This window comes from Ischnura elegans, chromosome 8 (assembly GCF_921293095.1).
Source record: "Ischnura elegans chromosome 8, ioIscEleg1.1, whole genome shotgun sequence".
NCBI lineage: Eukaryota > Metazoa > Arthropoda > Insecta > Odonata > Coenagrionidae > Ischnura > Ischnura elegans.
In genome coordinates, this window is record NC_060253.1 from 8,724,107 (window position 1) to 8,742,442 (window position 18,336).

At 40.0% G+C, this 18,336-nt stretch overlaps 1 protein-coding gene across 1 annotated transcript in view; it reads right to left on the reverse strand.

Annotated features, from left to right (window-relative positions):
- Window positions 1-18,336, reverse strand: part of LOC124164056 (neprilysin-1-like) — a 65,225-nt gene that overhangs the window by 36,330 nt on the left and 10,559 nt on the right. Inside the window, exon 5 of the mRNA XM_046541225.1 lies at window positions 16,128-16,211. Within this exon, the coding sequence (XP_046397181.1) occupies window positions 16,128-16,211 (84 nt within the window). The remainder of the gene's footprint in view (window positions 1-16,127; window positions 16,212-18,336) is intronic.

Below are 18,336 nucleotides of genomic sequence, written 5' to 3' on the forward strand. Positions count from 1 at the left end.
ATTAGGAGGAAAAAGAGCGGAGACAAGGAAAAATACAGTGGAGTTTGTTAAGGCCGTTTTACATGGGGCACGGAATTGCGCAGGTTAGAGCTGCATTAATTTCTAAAATGGCGCGGAATTGCGCGAATGCATGAACGAAATTAGAACAGTCGCTATTTTGCCGTCTCGCATCCATGCATTCTCGCATGTGTTCTAGCAATTCACCGCTTTACACGACGCAATATTGATTGCGCCTTCGCACGTACGTCAGGTTGCGCAATCCCGTCTACCGTGTAAACCGGCCTTAAAGGCGCAGTCAAAATTGCGTTGTGTAAAGCGGTGAATTGCTAGAACACATGCGAGAATGCGTGGATGCGAGACGGCAAAATAGCCCCTGTTCTAATTTCGTTCATGCGCTCGCGCAATTCAACGCCATTTAAGAAATTAATGCAGCTCTAGCCTGCGCAATTCCGTGCCCCGTGTAAAACGGCCTTTTAGAGATGTGTGTCTAAAAGTCTCGACAGTCGGGTAAATCGCAAGCGAAAAGCGGAGGGAGACCACTTTAAGAGACAATGTGCGATAAATCAAAGGAGACTTCAATTGTTTATTGAAATAAAAGATATAGTTGCACTTTCCCATAGTCATGGTTGCGAACCTCTGTGAGCAATCTGTGAACCAGAACCGTTTTCGCGGTATATATTGATAGTTCATTGATTATCATGATTGCGTGCATACAGTGGCGCCTGCACTCTACGGGGCCTGAGGGGGCCCGAGCCCCCTCAAAAATTCGTTATGGGTGTGAAGAAAAAATTTGTCAAGCTTGTCGATTTTCCCCGGAGTGTCCAGATATCGAGATTCGAGTTATCAGGATTTTAATGTTGATCATACGACTATTCTAAAATGCTTAAAAAAAAACTTAAAACACACTACTTATAAAATTTCCCGGAGCAACATCCACAGTTTGGGCCCCCCCAATATTTTTTGTAAGTCAGCATCCCTGCGTGCATAAAGAGATACAATGTGTTCTGAACAGTAGCTTAGCCAGAACTTTGAAATGCGCGGGGGAGGGCGGCTTACCAGAGATTTCGGGGCCCCTCCGGGATGCATGGAAAACACACGCCACACGCCAGGGCAAAGGGGGGTCTCCTCCCCTGACAAAATTTTGGGATTTTTGATACTGAAAGTGGGATTTTTAGGTATTAGGATTTTTAGGACAGGTTTTTAGGCCGTCTTTTTCGTTTATGGTGCATCTTTTGAAGGCTCATGCAACCCGAAAAACTCCCTCAACCAATATACATTTATCTATATTTAACTACTTCCACATCCTCTGCAGCAGGGGCGCAGCTAGGAATTAAGGATAGGGGGGGTTTTAGGCGCAACTAATACTAGCGGGTGTGGGGGTGTTGCATACCCAACAGGGTAAGCAGGAGATGCGGGGGCCCTCCTCCAGAAAAATTAGAAGAATAATGGTTCAAAATGGCGAGTTTTACGGCTTCCTGAGGGATATTTGATAAATCCTAACTCTATTCTATAAGTAATACTGATCCAATTAAGTAAAATGGATTAAACTTAAAAATTTCTCTGAGCGCTGGCGGAGGGTTTATCCCCCAAAACCCCCCTCGCTGCGCCACTGATCTGCAGCATCAACATTGCAAAATAACTATACCTACAAGATGGAGCATTGAGTGGAGGATAATTTTCAGAATTTATGTAGGCTGTGATGGCTTTCATACTCCCTTTTCATATTACATCATTAAACCGACTACGACTCACAATTAAATATTTCTCCCCTAAATTTCAATATATGGCTATGCTTCATCCACATATCTTTTCCAAAATGGCATGGTTGGATGTGAAGTAGCCCTGCAAAATACTCTTTGAATTACAAGATATGAATTTCAAGGTAAGCACTCGGCAGCTTTCTTTTGAAAGAGCGTCGGGTGAGTTTTAAAAATTAGTACGATTATTGCGATGAAGGTGATTACCTCGCAGCAGAGTAGAAAAGTTATCCTATTATCTCCAAATACATAACGAGATACTGCATTTTTCCTCAAGTTTTACTTTGGTACCACGCGTTTGAACCGCTCGGTCATCATCAGGTACAATGGCGGAAAAAATAAAAACAAAGCTGCTTGGCGTCAAAAAGCGGCCAGTTCAGTCTCTGCCTAAAGACGTTCGTCTTCCAAAATTTTGCCCTCGTAATGCTTTCTCACAACCGGGAGTTTTAAAATCTATATGCCCCTTAAATCGGGGAAATAATTATATCTGTCGCATTATGACATCGCGCAATAGATCATACTTCCCCACATTCTCCGAAGTATGATTCACCCACGGCACACCTAGAACTCGGGACATCTGTGAACACGCAGTGACGCATACAGAAAAAACTCAAGGATGGGGGGGGGCGCAAAAGATATTGTGAGCTACCAATACTTTTATCGTGATGAAAAATAAACAAATTACCTGGAAAATTTAAAATAGTTGTATTTAAACTGATTTTACGTGTACTCAAGATAATGTTATATTATAATATAAAAAAGTTACAAATGTGGTTCTGCAATGCGGGCAATAGGGTGGTTTCCTATTATTTTTTATTGCCTAAATCGAAAGTTAATTACTCCTGGAGTACGCATTTCACGCTTTTATATTTTTAAATGACGATATCTATTTTTCGCGATTAAATGAAAAGTGAAAATTGTCAAGCGCGCGAAAACGCGACGACTAAGTATGAATGCCGGGTAAAACTCCATGTGACGTCGTTCTGGTTCCCGCTGCAGCAAGTAAGGTGACCTTAGGACGAGGCTTTGAACGCTGATACGACGCAGGATGCTAGCAGGTAGCAGAGTACCATGCTAGCTGGTAGCGCTTGGCTTAAATAAGGATTATTATTACCTTATCAAACGAAGAAAACTTTCCGACCTTAGCCAGTTTTAATAGGTGATTATTAAGACATGTTCCCCTGAGCTCTGTGCCTCATGCATGTATTTGCAATCTCAGACGATGTAAAACTCATGTCTACTCGTATAAAAACTAGGTCCCTGTGACGTCACGTGGAGTGGCATCGCATGGGCGCCAAACTTGCCTTTTTCAAATGAGGATAAAATGGTTTTGTGTTTTCGTACATACAGTGGGAACAAGGGAAGTGATTCATGATGACGTAAAAGGTAATGGGTGATGTGCACGATGGAATGGGAATAGGGCATTTTTTCATCCCCTAAAAGTAGATGGATTTAATAAAATTTCACGCGGTCTGAAGGTTCGCTCCAACTATCCATTTTTCTGTCCCGATCGTGGTTTTACTCCATCCGCTGTAATTATGTTGGACCATTCAATTTTCCCTCTTCCCAAGTTGAGTAACTCATGAAGATATCACGTTCCCCTGCTCCGCATTATAATTCAATTACGCTCTTACTCAATACTTCACTTACGCACACCTCTCCCAAGCATCAATATTCAACACTCTCCTGACTTGGTCGCCCAGCAACTGAGCTAACTTCGGTTCTTTGGGGATGATTCAAAAACTTTATCCACCCTAACCGCTGAACTGCGTCACGCCGATGGGCAAAGACACGACCTCTCCCGGCTATGAAATGACGTGAGTTAGCAATATCTCCATCTTTGACATGATAAAATCACTTTAGCTCATTTCTATACTCACGACCGACCCAGATTTCAGCACATTTTTAAGGTTCGTGTGATTCTTGGATGACAGCCTATTCATGCATTTCAACGGGCTAGTGGTTGAGGAGGAGGTAGAATTTCGGGGAGGGAGGTTTCTGGAATTGCGATGTGAAGAAGGGTGGAGGATTTTCGTAGATACAATGGAAATGAGGGAAGTGATTCATGATGACGTAAACTGGCGTTGGGTGGTAGGTCTGGAATGGGGATAGGGCATTTTTTCATCCCCCAAAAGTAGATGGATTTGAAAATGCCTCGCGTGGTCTGCAGGTTCCCTCTAACTATCCATATCCCAGCCGCAGAAGATGTATTTTACCATTCAGTTGTCCCTCTTCCCATGTTGAGGTACTTAACAACTGCAGTACAATACTAACCAGGGGCGGCGAGGGGTGATTGGGGGCCTTTTACTGGGGCCCATCTGGGGGGTCCCTATTTCCAGCCCTCTCCCGGGTTGAAGGTCCTCCCCGGAAAAATTTAGTAAAATCGCAAGGCCGGAAATGGATTTTGACGCTATTCTGGCTCTTAAAAACAAATATACCAATAAAAATAAAAATACCAATTTCGGAAGAAAAATTACGATCAAATTCTATAAAAATAGCAATTACGGAAGAAAAAATGCGAGCAAAAGTGAGAATTTCACAGCACATGTAAAATTTAATTATGTGTTACGGTTCGGTTTTATCTAATTAGACAATTTTCTCTGTTAAACTGCACTGGCAAACAAAAAAAAAACGTTAAAAATTTTCTTTTCAATAAACCTTTCAAAAAAGCATCATATTCTGTTTTATCTTATAACACTTTTATTTTATTTACTTTTACGTGACCTTTTTATTTTGAACATGTTGTGAATAGAGTGACTGATGAAAACTTAGGATTTTATAATTGCAACGAATACTTTGGTTCAAGTAATACGAGTCTTTGGTTATTACACCCTTCATATAAGCTTCACGATAACGAGAGAGCGTTTGGGAGGGCCCTAGCCGATCGCCGACCTCTGGCCAGACAGTCCCTGATACTAACATATCACGTTCCTCTGTTCCCTGTCATAATTGCATTCTATTTTCACTGTCCTCTCACCTGTATTCGCTTACCATGAGCAGCATAATTCCACCACCCCAAACACACCGAGATACAGTTGATTAGAAAATAAAAATCGCGGGTGGTCGTTTTTCGCTGAATTTGTTCAATTTTGATCACGTTAACGAGAGAGCAAAGGAAAGAATAAATCCGGCATGCTACGCAGAATTTGTTTGAGAATATTTATGAGAAGTTTCAAATACGTAACTCATAAAATTGTTGTTGAGGTCCAGGCCATCTTTAGTATCTTTACACATTGGAATCACCGCTTATGAAGCACCTATTCCTTCCCAGAACTTCACCGCGGTCTGCAGTTTCGATTAAATTCTGCGACGGTTCGAGTCCGATGTAAACAATTTTTTTTTTAAATAGGTATTTCTATCATTGACATATTCCACGCAGATGAATAAAGAAATAGTTAATACTGATTTTTTTATTGATAACAATTATTAAAATAATGATTCAATCAATAATAACACATTTATTTCTAATCGAAATGGATGACACCCATCACGGGCCGAGCTAGGAATTGAAGCTAGGGTTTTTTTTAAACTAATACTGGGGTAATGGAATTCCTGCCAAGGTAAGCGGAAGGTGTGACCCTCCCGTAGAATTTCTTAACATATATTGTTCAAAATAGTGAGTTTTTAGGCTTTTTCTATTCCCGTCCTTGCACTTGTGTCTCGAATCCAACCTTACATCGAGGACTTATCATTTTCTCACCATTCCGCCGGTCCCTCAAAAAATATCGTGCATAATAAAAGGGAAAAACATCATGACAATAGCATATAATCATACCATAAGATATCTATTATCATAACTCTCTACAAAATATGCTATTGTTTTCAAAAGTATGTAGACACCCCAGAGTCCCACTTAACAGATGGGTCCAGGTCGGTGAAAACTTGTGAGGTTGGCACATAAAGCGACCTGTATGTTCGTTTGCCACCCAAAGCAGACTAGGAGAGAGGTGGACGCGACCTAGCCACCGAAGCTGGAGTCGAACTCCAGGAGCATGAGCCCAATCAGAATTAAGATTAGCGGATGGAATGCACTGGGCTAACTCACGTCCACGATCACGTTGGGCGTCGGAGAGTTCTCTTTCGGGCTCTGTTGCGAGGATTTTCCTATTTTAAGATTCAAATTTGGACTCACCGTTTATTCTCTTACTAACACATCGCTCCGTGCCCGAGTAGTTCTATACTGTGCGCGGTAGTTGCGGTGAAGTTTTTGGTGTGTTCGAGTCCTAAATCATAATACCTTTTTCACTTTTTAAAGATCTCCTGAACATCGACATTATCTATGCTGATGACTCAAGAAAAAGTTAGTACTGAATTTCTTTAACGATTGAAAAGCTGTAAAAACAAAAAAATTCCAAAACGCGTGCTCAAGCGAAAGCATTTAATGCAATGTAACAGGCACTTTCAATATATTCGCCCACCTAGGCCATAAGCGTGGAAAAGAATCGACCGAAAGTCAGTCCACAAAACACGACATCAGGTTCACACGCACTCATTACACTTATCTAATACACTTAACTATTAATCCACTTGGTACATGAGCGCGAATGTGTGAATGATGAAGAGTTGTAAGTATTATCGCAGCTGTGATGTAGCTATTCCTACTCTTTTGCTTCGCGAAGGCTCGGGTACTATACTCGATCGATTATGTAACATACAATCTAACTTACCTACAACTCTTCATCATTCACATATTCGCGCTTTTCTCCCATTTATTTTTTTCGTTCTGCATTCCTTAGAACTTCCACCTTTTAGAAAACTGCCTTTACGGTGGCCTTTTGAAATAGAAACGCACTTTGCTCCAAATGATTGTGGCTCCTACATTCCAGGGCTAGCCATGAATTTATTTGCGCGGATAACCCTACTGTTCGTACCAAAATTAAAAATGAACCTTAGAAAAAACAAGAAAAGTAATGCTGTAAAAAGTAACACCAAAATCAAGTGAATATATTAAAGTGTATGGTTTTTATAAGCGTTCAAACTGGAGTCTCTACACTTTTGGTACGGAGAGAAAGAAGTTCGCCCCAGCATTATTTCCATCGTTTCATAACCGCTAACATTTCCCACCATATGGAAGTATTTTCGCTCTCATCAATCAAGACAATTTTAAAAGAATCACGGGGCTTTTGAATCGAAAGGGCAATGGTATCCGAAGCATTGTGTCACACAGTTTGAGAAAAGAATATTTCATAAAATGACAGTTGAGAGATACCGAAAAGGAAAACAATATCATTTCAGGTAAGTATTTCCCACTAACACTAACACCTGTTCGTATTTGAATAAATTGCATCAGTGGCGTAGCCAGGAGTTTTATCCGGGGGATGGGGGTGGAAATCCAAAAACAGAGGGGTCCGGAGGATAATTTTTCAAGAACAGGGTACCTAGTGACGGGTTTTGACTAATTTTAACACTTTTCATTATGGAAAAAATTAATTTGTCATAGAAATATTATTTAAATTCATGATTTTTCATTAATATATATTTTACTATTTAATTTGTCTAGTTTTATTTATTAAACAAAAGGGCAATCCTTTTTAATAAGGGTATAATAATATATCACTTGCCACTTTCCCCTGCTCCATGGTTAATTTATTTTTTTGTCTCAATATTTCGGGGGAGGGGGGGTCCGGCCCACCTGAATCCACCTCTCTACGCCACTGAATTTAATAGTTACTAACCCGTCATCCGGCAAGGAGTGGAGCTTAATTTAAAAAACTCTGTTACCGCTTCAAAACATTGAACAACAACATTGACCATTACGAAACATGCTTCAAAATCAGTATCCGGCGTAAAAGGATGGAGGATGCGAATGGTTTTTACCACTCAGGGAACATGATAATCTTTAAAAAGCATACTTTTTCCATCCGTCCTATCCTACATTGAACTGAATTCAACCCAAAACAATGGAATTTAGCATAGGGCGAAATGCCGTAGTACCGATACAACAGCGGGCCATAAGACAGGGGGCATATCTGGCGCCGCAACAATACTTTCGTTCACCCCGGCAACCAGTAAAACGTAGCCGTACGGTGACATTATATCAATTGGATTTTCCAAGCGATAGAGAGCGGATGCGATAGCATATTGTGGTGTTATAAACGAAGTTTAAACGCACTGGTTACAGTATAAAACAGTTACAGTGAATAATACATCAATCACTTGAGTAGCAGAGGAAGAAAATAGTCATCTCGCAGGGGTTTGCAGTGAGCTACAGCCGGCGGAGTTTCGACTTCGACCAGCAGAGTTAAAAAATAACTCCTGCAAATAACAGATTGCATTTATTTCCTGAAATAGAATCTCAGAATCGATTCCACTCCGTGGATTTGGAGTTGAACCAAAGAGGAGATCTCGCCATCTATATTTTCCGCTACGTACATCATGGAACGGTTATTAAAGAGAGTTGAAACGAATTTCTCTGGAAGTGTGCTAGGCAACAGCCTGGAAGAGAGGCTGGATTATGAATATATTGCCCACCTGGAGCACAGAAACGAGGGATTTGGTCGCGAAACTGCAAAATACAAAGCAAAAGGTGATTTGATAAAGGCAAAAGGCAGACGTGAGGAAACAAATTACACTGATACTCGTATTGAGGTGGTAAGTTCTCAGCTTTCCCCACCAAAAAATCCTGGCACTTCATATCATTCTTTCGTGCCAGGTAAACGGAAGGCAGACAGCTGGGATGAAGAAAACGGCTACAAAAATGGGAACCTCAACGCCAAACGCTTCCATGGAGAAGGAGATGATGTATTTCCTGTCAACTTCGTAAATGAACGCTTTTATTTCGGCAATTATCTAGTTCTTCCATCGGAGAGAAAAGGAATCAAAAGGAAAAATGAAATTGATGGTGAATGTCTTTCTTTTCATGGGAACGATATCGTTATTGATGCACACCACTTCTTACCATACCAAGTTCATGATTTTGATAATTCCGAAATGCTGCCTAAGAAGAAAAAATTGTGCATTAACACACAAATGGGATGCAATGACACTTTCGGCCGTGGTGAAGGTGATTTATCAAAACCAATGTATATCCCAGTAGAACGTGCTGATGCCCACAATAATTCATTTACGTTGGCTGAAGACGAGACAAAGGAAATAGATAGTGCAATGGACTGCGATAGCCCTCACCTTGACACCGAAGGTGACGCTATGAATGGACCGCGCAATGGAATGGACCGCGAGAACCCATACCATCATATCGATGGTGATGTTAAAAACGAAAAACACTTTCCCTCAAAACAACCTAGTGCATTCCAGCATCCTTGTGAGCCAGCTGAGCAGATGGAATTTTGTACCAATGGAATGGACGCGATAAATGCTAGCTTCCAAGATGAATATGACTTTGGGTATTTATGCCAACGTGAGCCCACAGAAGAATGGGAAGAACGGGAAGGTGCGATGCCTAGTGACAGGTTTGCTGCTGATCCAGCAGCACCGATCTATCTGCGATCCGCTATTTACCAAAGACATTCATCCGAAAATGTAAGTACATAATTCAAATTGAATTAGAATACTTTTGCCGAGGGTAGAGGATTTACTTTCTCTGAGGAACATACGAAGTATGAACAATGGCGATCATCGATTTCTGTGCGTGAGACCAGCTTTGAAAAGACGAAAACCTAGATTCCGCGGTAGATCTGATAGGGTGTTTATGACGATAGTGTTTTTTCATGTTGTTTCTTTCGATTGGAATTAGCATTTAAGTGAGTAACCACGAAGGAGGAGTAATGTTGATATTTCAATCAATATCGTAGATGAAGTAAGATGCAGGTATGAGAATAATTCATAGCAAAGTGCACAAAAATTGAAAAAAGAGATGAACTGCTAAAATCCTTGATGGTGAAATAATTAAAACAAGTTCACACGCTCCCTTTAACGACTGAATCGCATAACAAATTATTAGTCTTAACTTTATCTCTAATTCCAATGAGTCCAAGGCCATTGCAAATCATATTTGAATCCTAAGAAATGGTAATATGGTTTATCTTTACTGATTCTTACGGTGTATTTTTTCAAGACGATAAAAGTTACAAAAATTACGAAAATTTGAAATTTTCACAAAGAGCTCGTTTACCATTATTTATACATTTATTTTGATAACTTTTTAAATATGGAGGGATCTAAATTTTTCCGTTTTTAATTGCGTCACCCACTTCTCGAGTTCTTCGCGACGAAAATTTGATGATTATCACCTTCTCGCACAAAAGTTGATGATGTTAACACCGCAATCAAAGCTCGACATCGCTTCTAAACTACTCCTTGACCCTGTGCATTTCTCTCTAGTGGTTTGCATTCTCGCATGCAATCAGTGGCAGTTCCAGAGAGGTAGTATACAATATGAACTTAAATAACTGAAATTTTTTTAAGTTGCGAGTACATACAGGAGAGAATAGCCAGTAAAACGCAAATCACTAAAAAAGCACAAATTTATTATAAAAAAGTTAATTCCTTGATAAATTTTAAATTGGGCAACGTTAATGTGTTAAAACAAGCTTCCAAATCCTCATAATTTTCGTTACATCTCCGACCACCCCCTCCCCTTGTGCTGGGAAGTAACCCCCAGGATCGTACCTATGCTGTATCCGTCACTACTAGCGATAACTTCCCTTAATATATGTCTCTCCTGAAAACGAATTAATTAACAAGAAAATACAATGAAGTCACCAACTCGTGGAAACTGGGTGACAAATTTCGTGCTTTCTTACATTGAACTTAAAGGAGAAAAAAATACGCGGGAAGAATGATTTTTTCGTTGAAGCTTAGGTATCCAAAATTTATATAAAAAATTCTTTCAATGAGTGGCGACTTTCGATGTGAACGACACCATTCAAAATTTGTTTCTCATTGTACATTACAGATCAGCTAAACATTATCTTTAACAGTATGTTTTATTTTTTTCACAGACGAAAAGCATTGATTACGGTAATGCATGTGAAGATGGAGAAAGAAGACATCATTCCCACAGCATTGTCGTTCATCCATGGTGGAATGAGACCAGTACCAATGCAGAACAGGATAACTGGGAGGAATGCTGGTGAAACTCAGTGTCGAGGAAGACAGCGGAGAGGTACATCAGATATGTCTTCCCATCTCCAAGAGTACGAATTGAAAATGCCTGAGAAGAAGAGGAACTCCTTGATAAGGGCATGCAACGAAGGGCTGATTCACTGTTCTAATATCACAATAGGTATTCAAGTTCCAAATTATATTACTTTGGTCCTTGCAAAATTGAAATTGTTAGTTGTCACGCATCTGTTCATACAATGACATGAAAAATTGTGTTAGAGCAGTAGATCATTCACGATGAACTGTACTAGGTTAAATAATATTAATCGAACGCTTTCGTTTTGGAGATTTTTCTATTCGGGCGTCAATGTTATTTTTCCCTGCATGGCCAAATTGTTCTACATGTCACGATGAATGTCACCAAAGGCATCGTCACAATATCACTCTGGCATGCCAAAACCAAATTTTGTTTCTTTTGATCTACCTCGGGATGCATTAAAATTTGATGACGTGGTTGGCTATATAATTGCATTGCATTTTAATTTTTTACCCTTATCCTCCCATTGATCTCCACAGATTAAACATTCCAACGAATTTCATTATTTTCATAGCATCCAGTACGCGTTAATTTTTTATCAACGACCCAGAGACCAATATCCACGTACTGGTTCAGGGATGGTGAACATGACGGCTCAAATTAAGACTCTCTCACGTAATCATTTTCAGAGATGGCAGGAGTGATCACAGGCCCTATTTCCGTCATTTTTTTCCATTGAAATTGCCATAACTGAACAATTTCGTGGAATCAACCACAGTATATTTTTTTCAATCGAATACATCGAAAATGTAGGTAAAACACGCAAAAATAGCGCGAGAATTTCGTATTTGCAGCCGTGGAGCGCTGGCCAGAACGTCCCAATCCATATCCATGCAGCTACATGAAGAGTGGTAGTGGTGGGGGCTGCTGATGCTATGGCGCATCTAAGCTCGTGCCTTGTGGAAGTCTTTGGACGCCGCCCGAGCATGCGCAGAACGACGAATCGCCGCGCCGCCCGGCGGCCGTATAATCAAGCAGTGTTGCAGAGTTGCAGAATAACTTGTTTTGGTAACCAGTTGACTTATTTTGCGTAAATTGTTTTATCGAATGAGTGATTGGCATTTAAAGAGGCCCTGTTGTAGCTGCGTCAATCGCGTTAGTGATTGTGTTTTAGCGTTAGTGAATAGAGTAATAGAAAGAAAAAACAGCGTTTCAGAATCAGCATTTTTCGTGATATCATAATTTCAAAGGCGGTCAAGATCCAAGTAAATTTAATGTTGAGACATTTAAATTTGCAGTTCCAATCATCACTGGTATAGAGCCTAAAAATAGCTTAATCGACAAGAGCGAATCACAAATAGTCCCGAATCGCAAAAATACTGGTTCCGAAGAAATAATCGCGGCTGTGGTTAATTGCCGTAATTTAAGAAATGAGATTCCCGATTTTCAGCATTAAATTCGTGGTACGAAGTGTACCTAACGTAATTATTGGAACTGAAAGTTGGCTAACTGGTGATGATTCAGACAATGAGATCTTCCCATAATCTTTCACCGTTTATCGGAAAGAAAGAATTAATTGAGCTGGAAGCGGAGTATTTATAGCTGTAAAGAAATCAATCGTAAGCCAAGCGGTAACCGAGACTTGAGACCAGCGTTGAATTTGTGTGGTTTACAATTACATGCCCAAAATCCAAAACAATATTAGTTTGCTCGTATTACACGTATCCCAACTCAGATATAACATGAATGTTGGATTTTGAAACCCAAAAAAACTGCATAGAATCCAAGTATCCTGAAAGAAACTTCATTGTAGGTAGAAATTTCAACGTACCTTCTATAGATTGGCATACTATAGCTTCATTCCTGGTGGGAGTGATAAAGTGATTTGCGAAGCGTTATCAAAAGTTTTATACTAAATTCATTCAAATAGCATCCGTGCATAAACAGAGGAGAAAGTATTCTTGATTTATTAGCGACAAATATACCTCATCAGGTAACGAACGTGAACACCGTCGAAGGAATAAGTGACCATAGAGTTGTAACTGCAAAGTTTTCTCTAAATACCACTGAAAATTTAAAACAAAGAAGGTAAAGTTTTCATTTTTAAAAGGACTGATTTTGATAGGTTCAAGAGTCATCTGAAATGTGCTTTCACCGCGTTTCAGGAATCAATAATAAAGTTTAATGTAGAGGGTGTTTGGAAAGCTTTTCTTTCGTTCGTAACTTCGGGAATAAATAGCTACATCCCTAGTAAAACATAAAAGAAGCTAGCCAATGGAGATGGTATGACGCGGAAGTGAGAAAATCATTGAGGCGACAGAGATCGTGCCATGCTAAAATGAAAAAAGTCAGCACGGATTCATCCGCTATTGAACGCGAGTCAATAATTTAAAAATATAAGTTTTCTAAAGCCGCCACGAAGGAAGCGTTCAGGAATGCATTCACGAAACACAGTTGTAGACTAGCAACGGGATAATCTTAAGGCATATTGGTCTTATGTTCGGGAATTTCAAGGTAGAAGATCTACCGTATGTTCGCTGAGAAACGATAATGGAGATGTGTTGACAAACAGTTCCGATAAAACCATTTTATTAAATTCCTACTTAAAGAGCGTGTTCACCGAGCCTTCTGAGAACTCATCCGACACAGTTGAAAATGGTTGACAATATCTTCACACGAAATATGCCGCCTATTGACATTAGTGCGCACGGAATAGAAAATATATTGAAATCGCTCAGTCCAAATAAATCATCTGTTCCAGACTAAATCCCGTCTCGCGTATATAGAGAACTAGCCCTAAGGCCCAGGTGGAAATAAAGTGGTGTATGAACTCTTTCACGCGAAATAAGCGACCACTATTAATAATTAAGAAATTATGGTCGAATGGATATCATCCAATTCTTCTACATTTCAATAACTTTTGATTAAACAAACCTAAATATTTCTATTTGGAAATCTCATGGCCTCGCCTTTTGATTTTACCGCTAGCAACGTAAGAAGAACACTTACTGGCTCATCAACCTGACTGTAACCCCGTGGGGAATTGTGAAAACGGAATTGCCACCAATGGGCGCCACAACAGTAGGGATGAATGAGGCGCATGTCCGCGGCTTGTGGATTGAATTTCGGTCACATTTGTGCGAGAAATTAGTTGGGATCAATCCTTAAACGTATGCAGGAAGTTGTAGAGACAGCGAGTACGCTGATACATATTAATTAATTGAAAAAATTCTATAGTTTTAAGTATTAAGCACCTATACCACCGCGAAAAAAATCATCTCACAGCAAAATCACGTGAGAGCCCGAATAAAAAGTTTGGAGACATGGGTGCCAGTGGCGAAGCGAGGAGGGTGGGTGTTTGAAAGATATAACCCTCCTCCCAGATCTTTGATAAATTTTTAAGTTAATTACCTTTTACTTGATTGAATTGATGTTACTTATAGAATAGTGCAAGGAGTAATAAAATGACCCTCAGAAAGCCCTAAAACTCACTATTTGAACATTATACCTTTCAAAAATTCTGGGGGAGAGCCACCACACCTTCCGCTTACCCTGGCGGATATTTTATGCCCCCAGTATTAATTTTTAAAAAACCCACGCCTCAATTGCTGGCTGCGCCCGTGATGGGGAGTCATTCATTTTGATTTGAAATATGTGTTAACATTGGTATTATCAATAAACTCGGTTGTTTCAGACTTAACTTTGTGAAAATCCATCGTAAGCAATTAAAACGGCATGCTACTTTTTCACACAGTTTATTTAAGACAACCGGTTTCGTTGCAGAGGCGACATCTTCGGGTACAGAAATCGTTATTTTTATAGCAATAGCAACCTAATAACAACAAAAATACCGATTTCTGTGCCTGTAGATGTCACCTCTGCGACGAAACCGGTCGTCTTAAATAAATTGTGAGAAAAAGTACCATAACTTTTAAATTTTTTATTGATAGAATCATAATTCTAATGATTGTAGTCGTTAAAAATTCAGTATTAACTTGTTCTATATTCATCTGCTTAGAATATGTCGATGTTGCAAATGTCTATTTAAAAAAATGAAATAAGTATGGTTACATCGTACTCGAACCGTCTTAGAATTTCATCGCAACTACCGACCGTGGTGAAGGTGAAGGAGCCCGAAAGAAAACACTCCGACGCACAGTGGGCTAAAATTGAAAGAAGATAACATAAAAATATAAAAAAATTTAAGAGTTAGGGAGTTGAAAATACGCATAAATATTCTCAAATACATTTTGCAGTGCATGCCAGATTTCGATAAATTTCGATAAATTTTCTCGTCAACGAGAAAATTTATCGAAAAACGTCCACCCGCGATTTTTCTTTTCTGATCAACTGTATCTCGGTGTGTTTGGGGTGGTGGAATTATGCTGCTCATGGTTAGCGAATACAGGTGAGAGAGCAGTGAGAATAGAATGCAATTATGACGTGGAACAGGGGAACGTGATATGTTAGTGTCAGGGTCTGTCTGGCCAGAGGTCGGCGATCGCCTAGGGCCCTGCCAAACGCTCGTCTCTATCGTGAAGCTTATATGAAGGGTGTAATAACAAAAGGCTCGTATTACTTTAACCGAAGCATTCATTGCAATTATAAAATTCTAAGTTTGCATCAGTATGTATGTTATTATATACGTTTCCATCATTGTTGTTTTTTCATTTTCTGAAGTTCATTTGTTGTTTGTTGCGTTTATGTTTTGATTTTTTAGTGTTTTGCTTTGAATTGGCGACTTGGTTACAGAGAGAAAAAAAGGGATTGCTGTGAAAGAAATTAGGATTCAAGCACTTCATTTTGTTGGATTGGTTCTTGCGTAGCTGCAACACGCTTTATATTTTTGTTTGGAAGCCAATCTTTCCAGTTTTAATTTTATATAATCGCTATGATGCACTATCGAAAGGCTCCAAGGGGACCACGGAGTAACGACCCATCCGACGGACGGTGTGCTGCACTTGGGGTGAACTCCTCAAAGCAATCAACCACTGGGATCGAGCAGTCTCTGAAACAGTGCTGCCACCACTAGGATTTGAACCGCCAGGGTCAGATGCCAACACACTAGCCACCACACCGAAAAAATCGTCTCAATTTGTTGTAGCAGCCGTTAAATGTAAAATTAAACATTTCCGGCAACTTCATCTCACTCGCTGAATCCTCAAACCCGAGCATCATTTGAATTATTAAAATGTTTATCGGTCGCAACATTTAGGGTCCTTTGTATATCGTGATTTGGATTAATGTTACTTCCACAACATGCGTCATAGCTGGCAGAAAAAACATTTACACAAAACGTTACTTAGCATTTTATGATGTGAGGCACTCACTTGTATTTAAACATGACTGGAACAGCATCTGAGCTTGGGTCACAGGGATTGGCTGGTCTGCTAGAGGATCTTGTTCCAGGACTTCTGCAAAGAAATTATTGTTATTAGTAACGAAAGAAGAGGAGAGAAATGATTCATTTGGCTCGATCAAATATTAGGATGGGTACACTCAGAAAAGCCGACGGCATTTGGTGAACTGATTGTAGCGATGAATAGAATCAGATACTAACCTCTACCATATTCACTTCGATTGCATTAGCTATTCGAAAGTTTCTTATCTATCAAGTTTGCAACTGCGCAATTAAATAGGAATAATTTCAATGTATGTTATTTAAAAAAACATTTTGACTTCACATAAGCCTTCCATCGATGCTTTAAAACAAGAGTTTGTCCAAAAAGGGAGTATATTATTTATTATTTTTACTGCAAAGTTAGCATTTGATTCGTCCTAAGCTCTACTTTCATGCGATTATCACGATATGACTTATGCACGCCAACATTCATCGGCTCAAAGAGTCATACGGTGACGAGCCAAAGCTTTATTTTTATCATGATTCTTACGGTACGGGAATTTAATATTTGTTTACAGTCAAAACGACAAGTATGTTCCAATTGCATTGATCAACATGCTTAACCAAGGTAGGAATGATATTTGGAGCTGGCCACCGACAGCTAAAGCCATTTTCGCCTAGTGTCACACAATAGGGGTTGCTGACCGGACATTAGACAGCCACTGGATCTGGGTACTGGCATGACAGTAGCTCGACGCCGTTCACACAGGTGCGAGCTGCTGGCGTGAAAGTAGACAGTTACTGCACGTCGTTTCAGTGGCGTTTCAAGCCCAGTTCATTGCGAATGTGTTCAAGCGAGGCTTTACGCTAATCTCTATCCTTATCATTAGGATTCAAGCTATTCCATATGTTGGTTTGGTCCTTGCATAACTCCACAAACTTTATATTTCAAATGGTAGCCCGTCTGTCCTCCATTTTTCGTTTTCAAACACTACTTGAAACCAGAGGAGCAGCCAGGAATGCTGGGAGCTGGGCGCACCCAGCTGGAGCTGGGGGGGGGGGGGTTTAGGTGCAACTAATAACGGGGTGTGTGGGGGTATGGAATACCCACCAGGATAAGCGGTAGGTGCGAAATTAATAAATTGCGGAATTTTGAGATAAATTGTTCAAAATACTGAGTTTTACGCTTTTACGCTTTCTGAGGGATATTTTATTAATCCTTACACTATTTTATTAGTAATATCAATCCAATTAAGTGAAATGGATTAAACTTACGGTAAACACGGTTTAACCCCCAACACACCCCTCGCTGCACCACTGCTTGAAACTATGAAACGCAAATAATGCACCCGACGTGGTCCCACACTTACGAGCTATTGTCATTTCGCAGTACCGTGCGGGTTGACGTCCGAGTCACATTGGAGTTGCTGCTTGTGGCAAAATATAGGGGAAGGTGAGAGGCGAGTAAATACAAAACTTTCTTTAGAAACTCGGTTGTGAGTTACTGATTGACTCGCACATAACTTATGATGCGGTCACACTGTAGGAGTAGCCGCGCTGCCGTAACTGACCAGGACAGCTCATTATATTAGCTCGCACTGTGTAAACCAGGCCTCAGGGAAGGGTGGAGAAAATCCCGGCGTTGATATTAGTCTGTTTTTATCAAAAGGCACTTTAGGTGACCACGGCTTAACGGCCCATCTGACGGACTGAGTGCTGTACTTGAAGAGCCCTCCAAAAAGAACTTAAGTTAGGGGCGGGCATTCTCATAAAAATCTCCACCGCCGTGGAACCAAACCCTAGGACCAAACGAATTAAAGCACCAGAGTGAACACAATTTAATCAGTAATTAACTCAATTAAAAAATTGGGGCACTTTCATGCTTTCTGTACACGCATTTATTTTGCCCAAGGTAATCATTAGATATTGTCCCTCTGCAAAAAAAAGATTGAATTCTCTCATAGCTTGACAATTGTGTAATCTCCTCAGTCAAAATTGTCTCATTGCATTACTTGATAAATTATTTAATTTAATGGCAGTCGAATATAGCTTCTATTTTGATTTTTAGTTGTCTTCCAGCGACTGAATTCTAATAATAAGGCCGCATAGAGTACTTAAACATTTGTCGGGGAGGGCGGTGTCCCTGGTGGGTAGCTTCATTTCAAAATGGGAAGTTAATTTAGTAAGTACAGCGTAAT